Source organism: Homalodisca vitripennis, chromosome 1 (genome assembly GCF_021130785.1).
Source record: "Homalodisca vitripennis isolate AUS2020 chromosome 1, UT_GWSS_2.1, whole genome shotgun sequence".
Lineage (NCBI taxonomy): Eukaryota > Metazoa > Arthropoda > Insecta > Hemiptera > Cicadellidae > Homalodisca > Homalodisca vitripennis.
In genome coordinates, this window is record NC_060207.1 from 59168976 (window position 1) to 59191352 (window position 22377).

The 22377-nt window shown below is 33.5% G+C and overlaps 2 protein-coding genes across 3 annotated transcripts in view; both read right to left on the bottom strand.

The window, feature by feature from the left end:
- The window catches only part of LOC124362476 (DNA repair endonuclease XPF), a 51043-nt gene extending 36422 nt beyond the window's left edge, over nucleotides 1-14621 (bottom strand). Inside the window, exons 1-5 of one of the 2 annotated variants that reach the window (XM_046817016.1) lie at nucleotides 14484-14621; nucleotides 11091-11259; nucleotides 5781-5960; nucleotides 3420-3600; nucleotides 94-246 (exon numbers count right to left, since the gene is read on the bottom strand). In XM_046817016.1, coding sequence (XP_046672972.1) covers nucleotides 94-246; nucleotides 3420-3600; nucleotides 5781-5960; nucleotides 11091-11173 — 597 coding nt within the window. In that variant the 5' untranslated portion in view covers nucleotides 11174-11259; nucleotides 14484-14621. The remainder of the gene's footprint in view (nucleotides 1-93; nucleotides 247-3419; nucleotides 3601-5780; nucleotides 5961-11090; nucleotides 11260-14483) is intronic. The other variant, XM_046817025.1, reaches the window with a different exon arrangement.
- Nucleotides 14445-22377, bottom strand: LOC124362779 (UPF0669 protein v1g209471-like). The gene is made up of 4 exons (XM_046817603.1): nucleotides 22082-22377; nucleotides 18733-18857; nucleotides 15438-15554; nucleotides 14445-14664 (listed from the first exon to the last, which is right to left on the bottom strand). The coding sequence occupies exons 1-4, from the start codon at nucleotides 22118-22120 to the stop codon at nucleotides 14445-14447; spliced, it is 501 nt and encodes a 166-aa protein (XP_046673559.1). The 5' UTR covers nucleotides 22121-22377.

Here is a 22377-nt window from a genome sequence, read left to right on the forward strand (position 1 = left end):
CATATTTAATTATTAATATAATTCAACTACCTGTAATTGGCTGGGTTTGCTACAGGAGAAGACACTACACTACAGTACTAGGAAAAGTCCAACCTTACGCTTATCCAGACTCGAGTTGACTGTGGCGTGGAATCGTGGCCAGAGAAAGAGATTCTTCACAAACAGAGACCTCATGATTCTTTCAATACGAGCAAAACCAACAGTGAATGACTCAGGGGAAGATGAAAACGCTTTTACAAATCCTGTCTGCAAATCCCGTAAAACATTATATAATATTAAAATAAAGATTATTAAACTAATAATAATATTAGAAAAGTAGTACATACTTGGTTAAAGAATTTAAAAAGTTTGACTCTGAAGAAGCATATTAATTTTTAACCCATTGACTACCTATTAAAATTCAAATATGTTTACCTTAAGTACCGAATTAACTTTTCATCTTTCAATGAAAATCGTTGGGTGGGTACTTAAGAGTCAATTAAAATACTAAACTACCATACAAAATGTTAAAATTGTATTTTACTAACTTATATTTTAAGTATACTCAAACATATTTCAATTTATTTATAACAATATGTGTATTTTCTTTCTATATGTAAGATTCTTAAGATTGTTCCAGATGCAAATTCCGTACTTTTTTTGCACTCAAAAACTGTCTCTAATCTTTTTCTATAAACTGTGCACACTATACAGCATTTGGAAGGCTTCTCTTTAGTAGTAGGAGGTATTTTGTTAGTAAAGTGGTCCCATTTTATACTCTGTAGTCTCACAGGAGTATCCACTGACGGAAGGATGGCAGTTTTTGATCCTGTTTGTCTACACCTCCCATTGAATTATTGTGCAGTACAACAACATTGGATTTTCCCTTTTTCGTTCTCTTTGTGAAACTACTTCTTCAAAATCTGCCCTTCTACAATAGGTTGAAAGCATTGTCACATCTCTTCTATCTTTCCATTACAAGTAAATAATTTTATTGCTAGACCAAAAGATTTAATTCACCTTTTTTAGCTTACAAGATTTCAATTAATTTAGGCTGTCTTGTAATTTGAAATTTGTACACAACTATTTTTTCCAGGTCTGCTTTTTTACATGCAAAAAACAAAAACAAATCCCCACTCACCATACAAAATTCAAATGAAAATATTTACCCTAGTTACTTATGATAATTGTATTATATTGTTCATTGTGAACAAAATAATACCAAATACAGTTAGGTTTTCATTAAAAATCAATTTGTTACAGATTTTAGAAAGAAAGCTTGCAAAACTGGGAAAACGGCTTGGCATTTAAGGAAAATACTAAGGGCAGTCGGAGGGTTAAAGCTTGCAAGAAAACATTTTAACTAATCACAAGAGATTTTCTTTATAAAATTATATATATCAAACTATCAAATTTAGCCAAATAGTGTTTGTAACCAATTTTGATTGTCTCGTAAATAAATACTTAAAACGAAGTTTTTTAACTGAGCAGCACAACAATTGAGGCTTATTCTGAAAGAATAAGTCTATGTGCCCTTTTCCCAGAAAGTAGCTCAAATAAACCACCTTGTTGTACTGTATACCCACAAAATTTATGGCTTGATATCCAAAAGTTGGCTCTCTGACATGTGTTTTACCAAGAGTGTGTACAGCTGTAATTTACACTATCCATTATGGTGTGAGATAACCTCATTTTCAGTCATAATGTTCTACAGTTAATGAGAAAACATCTAAGTATGTTCCCAAGTGATCATACTCATTATTGTGGGCATGAATCAAAACTAAGATACTTTGAAAATCCTAAACCATCAAAACGTTGTTTGATATGTTCCAAGAATACTAACGTAAAAGTACAGATGAAGACCTGTATCTTTCTTATGTGGAGTACTTTAAAATGTTTAAGGAGCATTTCCGTTACAAATTTACTAAACCAAAAAGTGACATTTGCGACTTTTGGGTTGAATGCAAAGAAAACTTAAATGAGGCCCAAACAACCCGTGCAAAGTGCATCTTCCAGTACACGAAAGAAAATTTCAAAGGCATAAACAGCTAAAAAATGAGTATGTCTCAAAAGAAAAGTTAAGCGAGCATGCAAACTCTGATCATCTTGTTTTGGAATTTAACTATAGACAGAACTATCTGATTCCTCGCCTTAATGTAAATTCTCAGTTTTACAAACGAATGCTTTGGCTGAACGTTTTTAACAAAGTCCATGTTTACAATGATGGCGCTTCTTACTTTTACTGACATATGAAAACCCATTCCAGTAAGAATGGAAATTCTGTAGTTTCTTTCTTGCATGATTGCTTGAAGAAAAACTTAGCAAAACTCCCAAATACTAAAACAATTGCATTACTTAGTGATGCCACTGGTGGACAAAACCGAAACACAACAATGACTAAGTTCTGCAATTGGTTCGCCAAGGTTCATTAGGTTGAAATCGTAACTCTGTACTCAGTTCGTGTTCATTTTTTAGTCAATGTGATCAAAATTTTGGACTGGTTAGAAACAAAATCAAAAAAAGAAAAAAACAGCTCAGCTAAATCTTGGTAGGAAACGATTGTAACTTGTTGAGAAAAATCTCTTCCTTTTGAGATAGTGATGGACAAAGATTTAGTGAAAGATTAGGAAACATCGCTCACACTTCTCTTTTCAGTGAATCCCATATCAAAAATGGTAAAATAGACCATAATGACGTACATGTTATAATGGAATATACAACTGCAGGATCTCTGTTTTGTTATAACACATAAATACCGCCGTAGACTCCACTCTCCTACCTATCCAAGATGGGAAATGAAAGCCTAAACATAGATCCTCAGCCAATCCTCTTTGCTGGTGTCAGTAAAGCAAAGAAAAAGAACGTTAGATCTCTGCTTAAGTTTCTCTTTAGAGAAGATGCAGAATAGATAGAATTCATTTTTGGAAGAATGTAAGCCTATACCCTAAATGTTAATTAATGTAAATAGAGTTAATAAAAATGTGTTTTACATTATTTTGAGTGTTTGTTATTTTCCCTTTGTAAATGTTTTAAAAAAGAGCACATAACAAAACGATGATTATACAATAATATTGGAAATACTTTAAGCCATATGTTCTCAAAATTGAATTTCGGCCTATGTGCCCTTTTTAAGGAATAGACCTTAATTTGACTTTTTGAAATATTATGTCATTAAATAATAATTACTAAACATATGCTTGGAAGAGATATTTTACTTGGCTTGTATTTGAGTATCAAATTAAAAAATTAACATCAAGGACAACATTTAGTAACCAATTCAATTATTAATATACAATGTATTGTTCCTAATTTATTTTATATATAGAATTAAGAGGCATAAATCAAGACATTGGCTAGTGTACAATTTTTAAAAACATCAAGTGAAAACTGAATTCTTGTCAAAACACAAAAAACGTCTAGATGGCCACAAGTTAACTCACTTTATTATCTTGCCTATACAATCGAAGAGCAAAGGCCTCCTGACAAGATTCTAGGATCTTGTGGGCCCTTAGAACGATGAAGCCGGTGATATGAGCCACGGGTACTCTCTGTTTCAGCAGGTCTACCACCAGTATACGAGCTGAGACCATCAGTACTCCTCCTTCCAGGTACACTCGCTCCCTGTAAAACATCTTCAACTACAACCAGCCTTTTACACAATAATTAATGTGTAACAGTAGGTCTCTCTAATTACATAGATAAATTTGGACAAGAACCAATCTGGATGGTCAAATATCTAAATAATTAGATTTTAGCTAAAAATAAATTATTTCTTATAAAAAAGTTAATAATTGACTCACAAAATTATTTAGTACACTTAACAATATGCAACAACTGTTGTAGGCATAGGGATATTGTCCTTACAAACAATACGGTAATGCTGCTGGAACTTACCAGTCAGTCTATTGTTTTGTCAAGTATGTTATCCACTTGATGTGATCAGCTGTAGATGGTCACACTCGGACTGTTTCACCCACTTTAAAATCTATGTCTTATTATAAGTCTCAATAGCTGTTGGTTTATATCAAGTTCATTAATAATGTCAACTTTCAGGTCTGCCCAGCTGTAGGTCAAGGCCACAGTAAGCCACCAATAGTTAGTTCCATGCATTGAAAGCCGTAAGGCGTATGTGTTATCGCCATTATGCATTTTATCATTACTTTTGTTTCGTAATAAGTACGAACTGTTACTGTTCTGATTATTAAATACTCATTTATAAAGAAAGAATAATGAGTGGTCCGATCTTGTTTGGTTGGAGTCCAGTTTGATGTGTGAGTTGTATTCATATGTATAATTCCAGTGTAACTAATTCTCTTAATAGAATAAAGACAGCTTGTAGCTGCTGTAAAACACTATTCTGGTATACAGCTGACTGGGGGCGATTGCCAAGCTGGATAAAAGTAAAAACAGTCTACAAGACAGTAGAAATATATAAACCTATTTCTTTTCCTAAATGTGTTAAGAGAATCTTCAACTGGGATTTCATTAAGCACCTAATATTTAACCCTTTTAGTGCCAGACAAAAAATCAAAAGTTGGTCTGAGAAATGCCAGTGATTTTTCACATAATACTACTGAAGGATGCCAGGCCTATTTCAGCCGTTTTGCAGTGTTTTACTAAAAAAATTGTAAAAATTATAAATATTGAAATATTTTCCTAATTTTTTCATTGTTTTGCAGTAAAATAAATTCCCTTATAAAAAACTATAAAGCAAATTATATTTCAAAATATAATTAACTTAAAAAATTTTAAAAAGTAGACATTTTACTTACAGTTTTTATATTTTTCCAGTTTCACATGAAAAATAGTACTTTAAAAAAATTATTTCACTATAACACATACTATCACTTGAAAGAGGAATTAAAACTGAATACACACATAAAAAGTTATGATTAATATTTCAAAAACGAAAAAAAAATCATGTTAATTTTTTTAGAAAGTTACATTTTCACTTTTTTGTGTTATTTACACTATTTAGCTTCTTTATAAAGCTTATAATATTTTCCACTATGAAACCATTAAAAACTGTCTGAAACTACTTTCTACTTAAAAAATAATGTACACTTTGTAAAATAAAAAAAAATTTACACACTTTTGTACATAGATACTGTAGTTAGGCGGTAACACAAATATGGTGAGGCAAACATAAGGGATGCAATCCTCAAATCATCTGATTCTAATACGGCAAGAACTGTATTCTCGCTAAGTGGAGATCGCGAGTGTTTCATTTTGTTGAAGTTTACTTTTTATGTTAGTAAAACATTGTTAGTAAACTATTTATCAACAAACACTGTGGAAGCAGCAACACAAACAACCAAACACAGAGGTTAGACGTGAACTACTGTATCAGCTGACACAACTTTGTCTGATGCAACAACCACGGCCATTTCTATCATGGCTGAACACCTGACTAACCTTACGATATTACTATTTTTTTTTTTTATGTAGATTGGTTCATTCTGATTGTTTGTATACCAAAAAATTTATAACAAGTTAAAAAATGATTGCGGTATGACTTTTACTCCGAACGTTCGTATATACGGACGTCGGCATTCTTCGGTAGTTATTCAAACGTCCGTGTACACGGACGTTGGCACTAAAAGGGTTAAATTATCTGTATACTGGAAAAGAGTACAAGGCAGTCATATATCTACAGTGTGTGAGTAAAATCGAAATAATTGTTTTCTATTCATGACGTTCACAGTAATTTTTATATACTGATAGTTTTAAGAGATCATTGTTACCACCATGGTTAGTGGTAGACAGTAGAAGTCCTACTTAGAATGAAACCCATCTGTTACCTTTCCGTGTTGGTAACGTCTGACGTGATGACACGAGGCAGAGGCGAGACACCCTGACGCTCTAGCTCCGTTACAAAGTACTCTTCTTCCCTGGAGGCTGTGCCGAGGACCAACACGAGGTTACCAGGGTCACAGTACACCTTCATTAGGTTCATTATCACAGTTTCCAGTCGCAGACCCCTGTTGAAAATGTTGGAAGTTAACAACAGGCACAGCTTTTGCCATTGTGGCCTATGCTGATACTTTAATAAAACAATAACTAGACACAAAACATTATTGCTTAAGATTGGAATCTATACTGTTAACTATTAAAAAATTGTACTACCCTTGATTATAGTCGGAAACAATATGTTTAGGTTGCAGTAAAATAAGCGACTACCAAGACAATCGAATCATCAACATTATCTAAACTACAAAACAATAAAAATATCAGACTACTAAAAATTATTTCCTGTTACCAAAATACAATGTTGAAGGCAGAATAATATTATCTTTAACACTGTAATCGTCTTTATCCTTGAAGTTCTCAATAACTTAAGTTGTGGACTCTGGTTATGCTGTTGCTGCACCGACAGTTACCTGCAGTATCGTAAGCTATCTTGTTTTGTGTGAATAATGAGTTCAGCTCCAGTTCACCTTCCTCTTAGTGCAGTGTCTGGAATCGAATGCTGTCACAGACTTGACTCCTGAAATCTGGAGTCATGTTCGTCTGAATAAATCCCAAAAAAATAGGAAGAGGAAGGTGATCACACTAAGAGGTGAATCAACCCTTCCCAACATAGCTACGTTATGTGTAGAAAACTCTTACTTCTCCGTACTTAGAGATCATGTCAGAAACATCGTAGTAAACTCAATTATGCACTTGATGAGATAATGAGAATACCTTTTCACCAAGATTGCACTATATTTTTATATTTTGTAGTCTAGAAATCTCTGATGTTCAAACGATGTAAAGAGTTCATTTTGAGCTTTTCGTCACCAACCTTTGTTTTTTTAATCTCTTTAGACAAACACAACTCCAGATTCCAGGATTCCAGTCTGTGGCAGTGTCAGATTCCAGACGCTGCATTACGAGGAAGGTGAACTGAACTGAACTCAACATTAGCATTGAATCAACTCTTCCTACTATAAACATATTATCTTGGTTTGTGTTGTGTATGTTAACTTTACGATGAAACTGTCCACCATCATGGAATGAAAGGTCCGATGATAAAAAAATAGTAAACCTTCAAAACATATCACCATAAGACATATACGTTAACTAAATTTAAGCTATAAATCTAATTTTTAGTCATTAACAAATGATCCTGAGCTATTTACAATGAATTGCAATTTAATACTTCAAAACATTTCAGGAACCGGAACAAGAAAGGACGCCACAACTCAATTTAATAAATAATAAATATAAATCGATTTTTTTTTTTAATAAGTGTAACAAGTACAATGGTAGAGTACACAGGACACAGCTCATTTCATTCTTGAGATATCCTGCGGACAGGCAATCTACAAATGAGGAAGTTTTTACAGCCCTCTGGCAGGCAAAAGAGAAAATCTGCCACCTACTGAATGACAGATTTCAATGATGTTCAGTAGAATTCAATGGATACGATTGCACCTTCATCAAACACATTTTTTGTCTATGTAGAAATGAATCTATGTCATGCTACATTTAAAGCCTACAGATGAAATCGTTCTTGATATACACTATGGACAACTGGACTGCGAAGAAGCTCAGACTTATTGTACAGAATGACTTGCCCATCATCAAAAACAACATTGTCTGAATAGAAATGACATAACTTGCAAAATTTCTTGGCCTTAACTCAATTGCTCTTGTGACATCCACCAGAAAAGAGACACAGGCAGATAGACTGACAGATGAGGACCTTTGCCAGAACCCCTAGAGGTAACTAAACAAAATATACAATATTTAAAGTTTATTATTCAATTCATTATCGAGATATCACCCTGAGTTATGGGCTTTGCTAACACTCAGCCAAATCCCATGGAGGAACATGCACCATTGTTGAACTCTATTTTGTCTATATAAAACATACACATAAAATGATGCAACGGACTATCAAAGGACCAGATAAAATGTACAATTGTTTTACCAACCAATCCTCTCAATATGACTTGTTAAAATGTCATATGAATGTGAACTCTTCTGTTTAGAATTTTTTTATTCTATGATTTTTTGCTATTCTATGATCATGGTTATCTATGAGAGCCATATAAAAATTTCACTAATGCTCAACCAAATCCCATGGAGTGACATACACAATCATTGAACACGATGTTCCTCATATAGAAATGAATCTTCATACAAAATTTGTAGTCTACAGGTAAGTTTGTTATTGAGACATCATGTAGACAGTCAGTAGAAATAGTTCTAGCCTTTGAGTAATAGGCTTCACCACACTTATTCAATAAATTAATATGACAAACAAGTAAATGACAGTTGTGAAGTATAAACTTGAGAGAAGAATTTTAAATTGTCTATGAAATATCTATTTACACTCTCTACAAATGATACTGAATTATTTATGAATGACAAATAATTAATCCTTCCTAATGGTTTAGCATTGATGAGCATTGGATTGAAGAGGCTCTGATTACCAAACAATAAACCTTTCTTAAATGGTTTAGCATTTATAGGAATTGAATTGAAGTATCTCTGACTGCAATACAATTCCTTTTAAATAGTTAGGTACCTATGGTGGTCAGATTGAAAACACTTTGATCTTTAGTTGCTATAATATCAAATTTGTGTATTTTATATAACAGGGCATTCATATTATTTATAACAAAATCATTAACTGGTCTAAGCAACAGTCCATGCGGTCACTGTGGAACAGGGTTAAGAATCTAGGTATTGGAAAATGAAATGTCAACACCCCTGTATCTTTCGATCTTAATATAATTAATGATTATTTTGTAAATACTTCAGTAGATCAATCTGCAGCTCGCGATTAGGCTGCTCCTCAGGAAGCGATGGTTGACGGATTCTCGTTTGCACCTTTGAGTGAGGCCGAGATACTGGTGACTGGATGCTATGTCACCCCAATCACACTGCGTACTACAGTAGGAATTATCAATTCCTCATTGAATTCTTGTTTTCTCAGATATTTGGAAACATGCCCTAGTTCGTCCATTGAAGAAAACCTCTAGACCTTAAACTCCTTCTGAACTACGCCCAATAAGTATTCTTTCATCTCTCAAAATGTCTTGAAAGAGTATTTCACCAACAGTTTTCTTCTATCTCAATACCTATAATATTTTGAACGAATTTAGGATTCAGATCTAATCACAGTACCACAACGGCTTTATAGAAAATCACTGATGATATCTGATTGGCAATGGATTCTGGAGACTAGTGACTATTTTAATACTTTTTGACTTTTCTAAGGCCTTTGACTATAATATACCACCCCCTTCTCGTCATCAAATTAAAGAATGGTTTTTCTTATGGTTGTGTTAGCTCGGTCGAGTCCTTCTTACCTCACTGGACGTCGGCAACATGTGAACGATGAGGATAAAATATCTGGCTGGAAAACTACTACGAGGGGCGTTTCACTGGCCTCCATTCTTGAACCCCTTCTATTTTCACTTTACATAAATAATATTACTTCAATCACATGGTATTCAAATACGCAACTTTACGTCAATAAAAATGGGCTGACCACGTTACAATGATACGTAACAAAGTTTTTGCTGGTATCCATATTTTATAGAAGTTTGCTTTGTATTTGCCATTCAATATTAAGGTGGTACTGGTTAAGACACTTATATTACCACACTTTAACTACTGTGATGTTGTGATCAGTGATTTGATTGCTGAGCAATCGAACAGATTTCAGAGTGCACAGAATTACTGTATTAGATTTATTTTAAATCTCAGACGTCATGAGAACGTTTCACAATTTGTTCAGCAGTTATCTATCACTCATGAAACTCATGTGAACCACCTAATAAAAGAGGAGCCACTTTACTATCAATTCCAATTCATAGATCAACAATTTTTAATAGGTCTTTTACTATTCAGGCTTCTTGCCTCTGGAATGTTCTCCCTGATGATATTAGAATTATTTAGGGTTGTACGTGATTCGGGGCGAGGGTCAGGATTTTGCAGTAGCAATAACTGCAAATAATAACTCCACAGTTGTGGAGGCAACCAGCGGTGGTGGTTGCGGTATTTGTGAGGTCAGACAGCGTGTTTGAAGTGGTTATTGTTCTTTTTAATTTCTCTTTAACATTGTTAGCTTTTTTTCTTTATCTTTCATTGAGAATTATATTTTTAAGCTCATTAGTTATTTTATGTGATTAAGCAATTTTGTTCACATTTTATTACACAGTATAAGTATGTTAACAGTTTACATGTTTCTCTATTCAATTATTGTTTACTGTATATAATATAAGGTTGAGAGGTAGACTTCACAGCCCTCACTCTGCCTCTTTAACATTTTCACTGCTGCCTCCTAATTTCGACAACATTCTTACACTGCTGTAATAAACCAATTATTTATAAAACACAAGAAAAAAGTGTTTATTACTATTATGCTGATATTTGTTTTTTTTTTTTTTAGTAAAAAACGCCAACAAGTCCATCAGTAGTAAAATCAGGATCATTATCTGTATCATCTTGGAATAAATCATTACTTTCACTATCACTTGAAAATCTGAGTAACTCTTCTAGCACTTGATTGTCTTCAGTACTGTCGCGATTCATTGCATTTACTCAAAACAATCATTGTAAACTAAGTAAAGCAAGCAAAACAATAACAAACGGCCGCCGTGACGAGTTCGTAAACAAACCACATTTTCCTGATATTCCAGATGACTGCCAACAACATTTCATAGCTCATAATCCATAGAGTAAGAAATAAAAACATGGAAATAGAGAATGACTATCAATGCCGAAATCTAAATATGTTAAAATCCATTTTTATTACTGTAAAAGTTGGCGCCATTAAAAGACTTCGGCAGTCTAAAGAATTCTATGTGCAACGTCAAATGATGTTGTCGGCAGTGAAAGTGTTAAGAAAGAAAGAAACACTTCTTTATTGAGGCGAAATTAGTACCATATGGTCCTTTCTTACATTTAACCTCTTAAAAAAAAATTAATCTTAATAATGCAAATTAAGGCTTTTTAACTATAACTTACACTTACGGTATTCCATTCACTCTTCCATTCACACAGTCACGATTCAAAGAGTAGCCCTGCCGCCCGCCATGATCATCTGGTCCAGGTATTTTTAATTATATAATCATTTTTAATAAAGGCATTTTTACAATTTCATTTCAACTTACCTTGCTGCAACAAGCAATCCGTTTTCGTGAAGAACATCCAGAAACATCTGGTTCTCGTATTCCAACATTTCTGCTGCCGTCATAAGAACAAAACTTCCACAAGAATATTAAGAAAAGTCCACAGCAGGGCTGATATAAAACCACCTTCTGATTCTTCTGGCTCTTTTTCCTGGAACACGAAAACAAGGTAAGATTAAGGAGAATTAGGAAATAATGGACAGGGAATTCTAATTTGAAGGGATAAAGGTAATGTTTTACAGAACATTTACTTGGAAGATTTTTAATTATTTCTATTTAGAAGAAGTAGAATCACCTGACAATCCAGTTTTATTACACTTTAAACCAGCAGGTGCACTAGTAGAAGTGTTACTAAGTATTAAAGTTTCATTGATTTAAAATTAGTTACTACAACAGGTTGAAATATTTGATACAACATGCAATAATTTGCTTATTTATATAAACATCTTTAAACAAGTTGTTTTTTTTTTTAATTCTGTGTTTGCATTGCAGTGTACTTTTACATATCTAAGTTTATTAATATTACAGCTGTATGTGTGTGGGAGTACGTGCGTATGTAGGTGTGTACAGAATACAATTCTTTTACATTTATATTGCTGAAATTCATACTGATTTATTTATAAAGCTATATAGAAATATTAATTAATTTATAAATATAGATTAATTTTTTTTAATTAGACTTTGAAAAAATATATAAATAACTAAAAGGTAATGCTGAAATTAGTCATTAGTTATCAATCACTATACAAAAAAATCAAATCTTATCTGGTCTTATATAAAGATTATAGGTTAATATGTTAAAGTACAACCAATATAAGGTAGTGACAACCTTGGCCCCAAAATACTTTTTGTAAATAGTATTAGTTTAGCCTTATAACTACTGAATCAACTTAAAAATGAAATTTATTTTCAAAATGTGAACAGTACCATGGAATCATTTTTTGTAGTTATGCTTAACCCTTCGTACGCTGAAAGCAAGTTGTATAAAATTGCTCTAATGCTAAATTAAAAAAAAAAAAATAATTTTTAATTTTTCCAGTTATATTTTTTTTAGGTTTATTGGTATTGCAACTGATGAAAACATATGATAGTTTTTATATTGCTTTTATTTTATTTACATATGAGTACATATACGAGGGTCGTCCACAAAGTAACCTCCGTTTTGAAATAAAAAATAAACCAGTTGAGATACAAAAAGTTTATTATATAAATGTTAAAACTACAGCTTTTCTCTACTTTTCTACATATTCACCATACAAATTCAAGCACTTATTATATCTTTTAACAGTTTTTGAAATTCCGTCTTTAAAAAAATCTGCCGCCTGAGAACGTAGCCAACCTGTCACAGCGTTTTGAAGCTTTTCATCACTCGCAAACCTCTGAGATGCAAGCCACCGCTTCATATACAGGAAAAGATGGAAATCACTGGGAGCCAAGTCCGGGCTGTTGGGGGGGTGGTCAAAAACGTCCCATTTGAACTTTTCCAAAAGTTCTGTTGTTCTTTGAGCTGTATGAGAGCGAGCGTTGTCATGGACAAACGCAACACCAGATGTCAGAAGACCACGACGCTTGTTTTGAATCACTCGTCGTAGCCGTTTTAAGGTTTCACAGTAAGCTGCAGCTGTAATGGTCGTACCACGCTCCATAAATTCAACGAGCAAGATGCTCTTAGCATCCTAAAAAACTGTAGCCATCAATTTTCTCACTGTAAAAGATTGGCGAGCTTTCTTTGGTTTGCTTGGCGAAGCGGTATGACCCCATTGCATTGACTGTTGTTTTGTTTCGGCATTCACATAGGCTACCCAAGTCTCATCTCCTGTAACGATCCTGTTCAAAAACGTTTCTCCTTCAATGTCATACCGAGTAAAAAGTCTATGGCAGAACTCATTCTTTTCATTTTGTGATCATCGGTGAGCACTTTTGGAATCCAATGAGCACAAAACTTGTGATAGCCAAGTTTTTCTGTCACTATCTCATTATCTCATGCACAAGACTTCGAGAAATTTCAGGAAAACAATCTGAAAGTTCCAAGATTGTGAAGCGACGGTTCTCGTGAATTTTTTCATCCAATTTGTTCACCAAGTCATCACTGACGTGAGATGGCCTACCACTCCGGTCTTCATTGTGAACATTCGTTCTTCCATTTAAAAAAAAAACGAACCCATTGACGGACTACACCTTCGCTCATAATGTTTGGGCCATACACCGCACTCAATTCACGATGAATTTCAGCTGCTGTGTAACTTTTCGACCACAGAAATCTTATTACACCATGCACATCACACTTGGGGGGATTTTCTATCACAGCGCTCATGTTTTTACGTTGTAACAAAAGATCGCACGATGCTCTCCCTTGCACAGCTAGAAGCGTACTGAACGACTACGCACACCGATGTGAGAATGGCGGCGCTACCCCCACTGATCATCGCGCCATGTCCAAACGGCGGTCACTTTATGGATGACCCTCGTATATGTAAATATATACAGCAGTATATAAAGTACAATACACTTTTCTGAAAGTAGCAAAAGTTAGCACAACAGTAATTTATATTATTTATACAAAATTAGTAGATAATGAAGGGAACAAATCCATGACAAATATGGAATTTATAAAGAACACAAAATGCTACAAAAATCAAAAAGGCACACTAATATTGGACTTGTGTGTGGTAAATCTCAAAACACTCATCTGAGTGGAGGGCAGGCTTGGCCTGACATGTTTAATATAGATATATAGTTTATCACATTATCGATATGGATAACCTTGCACAACAGACAGCTAAAGCAGTATAGCAGGTTATAAACAATAAACAACAATACACAGCGGCCGCTGGCAGCTGACTGTCACGCGCAAGTATTTCTGCTTATAGCGTACAGTTTGCTCACTGGCGATGGCGCAGACTGACAAAGCAAACAAAAGCTTCCATTGTGATTGGTCCCAGCTGTTTTGATGAGTCACACTTCACATTGTGTCTTATGTATTAGAACACCAAATATTCACTCTCAAGCATTCTGACGGCAATTTGTAGAACTAACGTAAATATATTGCTTTGTCAGGGGATTCCGCGATCTATTCCGCTTAGAACGTTTCGTGTTAGATTTACTCGGCGGAATATTCCGCTTACAGCGAAGGGTTAATATTGTTGAAGAAACTATTAATATAGGATGTATTACAGTTTAGGTGTATTATAACTGCTAAACATAATAATTAATTATATTTTATAAATAAACTAATAAAAAAAATCATGTTGTGGCACTTAAATTGAATGTGTTAGTAAAATATAAATAGTAATAATAAATACAACTAACAACAGGTTATTTATATTTATTGATTCACTAAATACAATTAAATAACTCATGTGCTATGTGTGGTACCTCAGGTGAGCTCTGAGGAGTTTCTTCTTCTTCTTCAGATGGATTGTCTTCAGGGTAAAAATCTTCGTCCTCTTCAAAAACGTAAGCGTCTTTGCTTTGTCTATAAACTACGTCCAGATAATATTCACTAAATTCATGTGATGGATGTCCGTAAACAGCAATTCCCACTGGTCTGTTGAAACTGAGGAAGATAGAAAAGAGACACATAAGTATATAACAGTCATCAAAATCTAATATATTTAGACAGTCACACAGAGTGATCAATATTAATCTACAAAAGTAGTATTAACAAGACCTGCAATTAAAGGTTTATTAAATTACCATAGTTATTAAAATATCTGTTGACATTAATTTTTAATGTTTAAGAAATCTTTATTCAGAATTAAGAGTTGTTAACCCTCATAGGATTGCTCATGGTCGCTGGTATAGTATACTTTTTCAACATTAATAGCTTATGCTATTATTTTATTTTCCAGTCTATTCTAGCTTTTTCCAGTCTATTCTAATGATCTTTTAACTATGTACAGCATCATTGGCGTATCAAGGAAAAGTAGAGGAGTCCAGTTCATCTGAAATTTAAGAAGTCACTTTGGTTTTTAATCACGTTACTTTATTGCTGGTAATGATCAAGTAATTTGAATGCATACTTTTGTTTTCAGTTGTGAACTAAATATGTTAATGATAAATATAATACACGAATGCAGGTAGAATATAAACAATAATGATGTAATTATAATTGTTAAAATTAAAATTTCACCTTGCACTATTAATATTTTAAAACCTATTAATTTACCAGAGTCATTTATACCTCCTTTTATTCTTTAATCTAATAATTTTGTTACTTTAACTCAAGTTTAGCTTGCAACTCCACATCTCTGACAGAATTCACACTGAAGACAAATATGAGTATTTTACCCAACTATACAAGACTATTAAATATCCACTACATCATACCTCTTTGGTATATGAATAACGTCTAAGCCACAAGTAGATGATTGTAAACAGTAATTATCTGGTTCAAAGGATGGTTTATTTACAAACTGTGAAACATAAATATCAGCATCGCCTGACCTAAAAGCACAGAAAATTCTTGATTAGTAATACAGTATTTAGCTGAAATAAAAATGTGCTTAGACAATTTTGAATGCTTCACTTCTGAATTTGATATTTACTTACTATTAGTAAATTAAATACATGAACAAGTAACATCTCAAATCAAGTAATTTTTAATATTTCTACAAAATACAGTAATATTAGTTTAAAATGGGCAAAATTTTGTAATTAGGAGTGATAATCATCAAAAAGTTACCATAGTATATAAGAATTTAGACTGACATTTTTTCCTACATTAGAATATTTATTCCAATTACAATTCTTTTTATCCTATTAATAAGGGACTCATTATTTCCAATTAAATCAATCTATTAAAAACGTTTCTATTGGAGTTTCTTAAATATTCATATTAGTACCTGTGTTGTTCATAGTTCATTAAAAGGCATTTTAAAATTACAAAAAATATGCTCATTTGCTGATGATGTAACTTTGAGTGGTGAAAGAGCAGTAGGAGGCATGTGGCTGTGCCTACAACCTTAGCCAATGAGGGTGAGGGCACAGGGGAAAACTGTGTGCTTTTTTGCAAACATGACTACCACTACCACCCAGAGTTACCTTCCTGGTCGCTGATGATTATACAAGACTGAAGTTATTGTGCATGACTGTACTACTTACACATAGCTGCATGCGTCCTATTGTATATCAAGGGCAGATGAAATGAAACCTATCAGTCTTTTCTCAGCCCACCCAATTTACGAGGCACATCCAGAAAGTAAGTGTACTCAATTTATGTAGGGTTCAAAACAATGTATTAAAACAAAAACATACTTTGTTACACTTGTACATATGTAAGTTATTTTTAGACATAGTCTCTCCATCCCTCTCGATGCAAGTGATGAGCCACGGGATCAATTTTTTTATGCCTGCCTCGAGGAAGTCTCCTGCCAGCTCATTCGCCTATTTCTCCACCTCCCCCATCACCTTCTCGTCCGTTGAAAACTTCTTTCCACTCATGTGCACCTTCAGGGAAGTAAAGAGATGAAAATCTGAAGGGGACAGGTCAGGGAAATACGGGGGTGGTTCAAAACGTCCCATCCAAAATAGTCCAGGAGTTGCTTCATGGCGTTAGCCGTGTGAGGTCTGGTATTGTCGTGCAGCAGGCAGACTCTCTTCGTCAGCATACCCCTCCTTTTACTCTGATTCACCCTTTTCAATTTTTTTAGCGCCGCACAGTATCTTGCCGCATTGATGGCATTCTTATGTCTCCCGTGAGGCAGATATTCAATAAAAATTATGCCTTTATGGTCCCAAAACACGGATGCCATGATTTTTTGGCTGAAATTGTGGTTTTGAATTTCTGGGCGGAGGTTGACAAGGTGTGACGCCATTGCTGAGACTGGTTCTTAGTTTCAGGCATGTAGTGGGCAACCCAAGTTTCGTCTAAAGTAACAATAGAGTAGAGAAAATCATCGCCTTCCAGTTTGTAACGTTCCAAAAACACTTCGGAGCTCTGCACTCAACTCAACTTGTGCTGTTCTGTCAGCTGTTTTGGGACCCACGTCACAGACAATTTCCAATATTTGAGAGTTTCTGTAATTGTTTTGTGTATTAGGGATCTGGAGATTTGCGGAAACATTGCAGAAAGTTCATCTAACATCAATCTGCAATCGTCACAGACTGCAATTTCGATTTTTTCCACAAGTTCGTCAGTCACAATTGAAGCTCTTCTGCTCCTCTGATCGTCATGCACGGAAGTACGGCCATTTTTAAACTCACGACACCACTTGTACACACTCGTACGATTCATAGCTCCATTGCCGTAAACAGTTTTCACCTCATTATAAATTTCAACCAGAGCTTTCCCTTCACAACAAGGTAGTGAATGAAGGCATGAATTTCGCACATGGCGGGAGATACGATCAACATTTTTCACGAGAGATGCTACTGCGTCAAGAGTTTTCAACACACTAACCTCGGATTGGTCTTGTTTTGAAGGGGAGGGGTCAGGCTATGCGGCAGTGTTGCCCAACATGTCGAAAAAGTATTCCCTACAGCTGTGAGGGTACCAGTACACTTACTTTCTGGACGTGCCTCGTAAAACAATTTTGCTGAACATTTAATATTAAACTGAAATATACAAGTGAATCAAGTCTCAATAACTAAAGTGGAATAGGTAGAATTATTTTTTGTTCTTACACTGGATAGTTCACTCCATTGGAAAAAACATGTGTAGACAACATCATTTCTAAAATGTAATTCTGGTTTATATGCTCTACAGAGAAGTTATAGTTGTAGGCTCTATGTAAGATACAGTTGATATTCTTATGTCACCAGCCTATATTTTTCACATATCCATTCACATATTATTTTAATATTTGTATGTATCAGTGAAAATATAAACTCAATATTGCCAATTCCCAAAAAAATGTGTATTATTCTAAAAATTAATGTGATATTTAGTGAAAAATAAATTTCAAAAAATAAGAATCATAATAGTACATTGAGCATATAAACAACTATCTACTATCTGCAGAAAGCCAAACAAATAATATTAAGTTAAATACTGACAATGATCAATATAATACAATAAATAGAATTATAGCTGTATCTCAAAATAATGTTTCTCCTGTAACAATCAGAAATAAATAGGAGCATGATTTATTACCAAATTATCTAACTCAATTGAAAACTATAAAAACTAAAAGCTTCATACAGATCTTGTAAATTTACCATATTATATTAATTATATGCATTTTTTTTAACAGTCAAGAGTTTAAGAACATCTATTAAAATTAGTTAAATTTGTATTATGTTTTTTAAATCTCTCTGAGAAAAAAAGTGTAACTTAAATATGATTTATATATTCATGTTTATCTGTGTGTTCAATATAAATATACAATAATATATTACTGTGTTCATTAAGCATTTTTAACATTATACAGAATTAATCTTACGTCATAACATTATAAAAACTATTCATGTTGGATATAATTATAGGATATAGATGATTCTGATTTTTAAAATAAATGTTCTACATTTTTTTTCCTCACACCACTGGCATTTCGATGTGAATTCAACGGCAATAACCAGCTCGGTAGTTCAGAGGTATACAAGTTCCTTACCACAAATTTTTATAGTAAATATACATAAAGGCTACAAATTCCTTAAATTAAGTATAAAATATATATTTACTTACGTGGAATACAAATATAATGTAATTGGGCCCTTATACATTAAACTGTAATAGGTATAATTTCCACTTGACACTTCTCCACTGACAGAATGTAGTACCTGAGCTGCAGTTCCATATAAAAGACTGGACTGAAACAGAGACACATACTTTAACTGTTTGTATTTCAAGTCCAGGACTTCTGACTTCCAAATAATGCTACCCAGTTCACAATTACCATGATAAATAATCCCAATCTATAAAACAACTTAAAGGAAAGCGTAATGTAATTTACACAAAACTTAGTTTTTCCTAAAATGTGCATGGTAGAGGCTATAGTTCCACCCAAAACGGCTGCAATATGATAAGCATCCAACACTCGAATGATCAAATCAACTATAGATTAGAATGATTTAAATGTCGTCAGACATGTTTACCCTTTAAAGTAATAATTATAAGTACTACACTGCTCAAACTTTAAGCTTCAATATATTACAATTTTAAAAGTCTGTAATGTAATTCGTTTCATATTATCGTTCTAAATTAATTCAAACAAAGTTTAATCATGTGTATGGTATTTGAGTGATGGCTTCTAGAGACAGGAAATACGGTACTTTGGGATTATACCGACCACACCCACATGAAGAACACAAAAATATAAATTATAGAAACAAACATGATAGAACGAAAAAAACAACTCTTTAATTACAAAATTACAAACTTACAAGCATTTCCAGGTATTGTGATCGGTATTGTTGTCGCTGTTATCTTATCTTTCTCGAGAATCCCGATTACGGCAGGCCGTGCGGCATCACATGATTATTAAGGTTTTTTGCACGGTACATAATTGCCTTTCCATAACAATTTAATTTATATTTCTGATCAGCCCCTTTAGAATTTGATATTTTACTAATAGGTACTATCTCGAGGGATGTTTTTCTTTCGTTGACATCAGCGCGGGCCCGCGCTGATGGCCGGAGACACTCGCATTTTGGGTGGCGGAGTGTGATCAAGAATAAAAACAAGTTTTGAGGGTTTTTTTCAATAAAGAGTTTAGTTTTTGTTTGATAATGATTTTTTTTGTTGAATTTTTGTATTTTGGAGAAATGTACGGGTAAAACACGGAAGTACAAAGCGACGCACCAGCTGAACGGGCGGCGAGACTGCAATCACGTTATCTACTAGACCGCTCGACTTTGACCTCTGTCTGAGGATGGGGAGGGGTTTGCCATAAGACAATTCCTGTTTTATATTGCTGAAATATTGTTCTACGCTAATCTAGTAATCAGTAGAAGCAAAATGTCAAATAACGATGATACTGGGTGTGGTCGGTATAATCCCAAAGTACCGGAAATACTGTTGTTTGTCAATAAACAAAAAAATTACAAAATAATGTGTTGAGGTATTGTGTTTCAGTAGTCTGTTACCGTAATCACATGTTAGTATACAAAGATTTAACTAACTCACTACAATATCACATTTTGACTGATATACTAATAAAATTATAAACTGGTTATTTTAAAATTGTAACTATACAAAACAACTTTTCCGATGTCAGATCACGTCCTACATCGGCCAACATGATCTGGAAAGTACCAATTGGAAATGCCCCTGGCCATCAGTGCAGGTTTTGTTTTGTTCAGAAGTCGTTATGAGACCACCAAATCATTCAGCCCAGCTGTTACTGAAATAACAGTATCCCGGTAATAGGTTACCACTGAACAACCTGTTATGGACACTAATACTGCCCATCTATAATAGTAGCAATAGTGTACAATGGTTATGTACATGTTTTAATTATATCAAAAGGTGTCAGACATGTTTATCCTTCAAAATAGTAAAACGTAAGTAAATATTACACTGTTTCATTTGTTATATTTTATAAATAATCATAGCCTAGATAGTTTGTTCTTCACCATAACATTATACTTTTTATACTATAATTTGAAATACTTATAACATAATTTAATTAAGTACTTATAGCGAGGATTCTTTACTCATGAATATCGATGATTTGGTAATCAAGAATATTGATCATTCGAACATTGGTCGCTTATTATACTGCAGCCTCAGAAACTATGAAAATGGTACAAATGGTTTTTAAACTCTAGCAACAATATTGGTTTAGGGTAGAGTAAGATAAGCGGACTCGGTTTTTTTTATTTTAAAATTATCAAACAATATTTAATTATTATACACATCGATATAATCAACCAATAGTAATTAATTTGAATAATAACTATATCATTTGTACCAACTGTATACACATTTTAATATAAACAATTTGTTCCATAAGTAACGTTTTTAAATAAAAAAGATAATTAAATTTAATAAAACTATAGAAAATAACACTTAAAAACGATTTACTTATGTCTTTCTCAGTTTTAAGATGTTTGTTTTGTTGTTGTTTTCTTTAATAATGAAATTACATTTTGGTATCAATTTACAAAATCGTGACCATGGAAAGGTATGTTAATTTTTTTTTTCCTGAAAACTACAATTTTTCCTGAAAACAATAACTTAGTGAAGAAAAAATTCGTCGGCAACGAAAATCAAAGGAGTTACGATTTTTTGAAATCCTCTGAAAACTCTGTTTTTGACAGTACCTCTGGCAATTTTACTGAAATGATGACGTTAATCCTGTCAACGATGCCTGCCCGCTGCGCAGTGCTGCGCACTGCTTGCTCTTTTAGAAAAAAAATTAACTCGAGCTTGCAAAAGTCGAATCCCAGATCACGTGATGCCCCTGATCCTTAACCCCCCAAGTGTTGTTCGACAAAATTTTGTCGGTTATTTTCCATCCTTAATGCAATAATGGCCGAAAGGCATCAATATAATACAATGATATACTTTCCCCCCAGTTTATATGCACCTGTGATAATAATACTTGGCTATAAATGCCCAACCCATGAAAAAAAGTCCATTTTTCATGGTCACGGTATTGTAAATAAATACCTACATTTTTCCTGTAACCTGTCTTAATTTTATCGTTTGATTAATGGTTATGCTTCCTTTCCTTATGACATTACATACGTAATTGTTTTAACTTTTTATATTTATTTGATACATGTGACTAAATTAGTATTTTAGATATGTTGATAGTTCTGTTATTCGATATATAAAGTATCGATGATTGTAATAAGCGGTATAAAAACCAGGTCCGCTTATCATACTTTGACTTTGGTTTCCTCTGAATATTCAAGAAATCAATAGGGCTAGGCTTGGAATCTGACCACTTGGATTTGGTAAGAAACAAAGCCTTATTAACATAATCCTACAGGATTAAATTGTTTGTCTATAAAGATCTATAGGACAGTCAGGAATCTTTTTATATTTACTGGTAATAATGTATAAAGCAAAAATGGAATCTACTTACCACAACGGCACAGAAAAACAAATATACAAGGGTTCTCATAATAATTTTGATACAAATCTCATATTATGGTCGTTTAGTATTCAACACGCCACTATTTCGTAAAAATACAATAGTATTTCAAACAGCTCTGCAAATCGAAATAACTCTTATCAGACAGGCATAAATGAACACACCGAATTTAGGTTAGATATGCTACAATTCCTACACTAAGATTACTATCAAATTATTATAGGAACCCTGGGTACACTCCGACGGAAAAGTTACCGGTAACTACCTTATTTTGGTAAACATAGAAA

Bases quoted from the DNA above. Each gene is read 5' to 3' on its own strand.
- LOC124362779 (XM_046817603.1), bottom strand. From the start codon at position 22,120: ATGAGAACCCTTGTATATTTGTTTTTCTGTGCCGTTGTG. The intron at 18,858-22,081 runs GTAAGTAGATTC...TCTCTGTTTCAG, and splicing joins TGTTTTTCTGTGCCGTTGTG to TCCAGTCTTTTATATGGAAC. The intron at 15,555-18,732 runs GTAAGTAAATAT...CTGTGCTTTTAG, and splicing joins ACATTATATTTGTATTCCAC to GTCAGGCGATGCTGATATTT.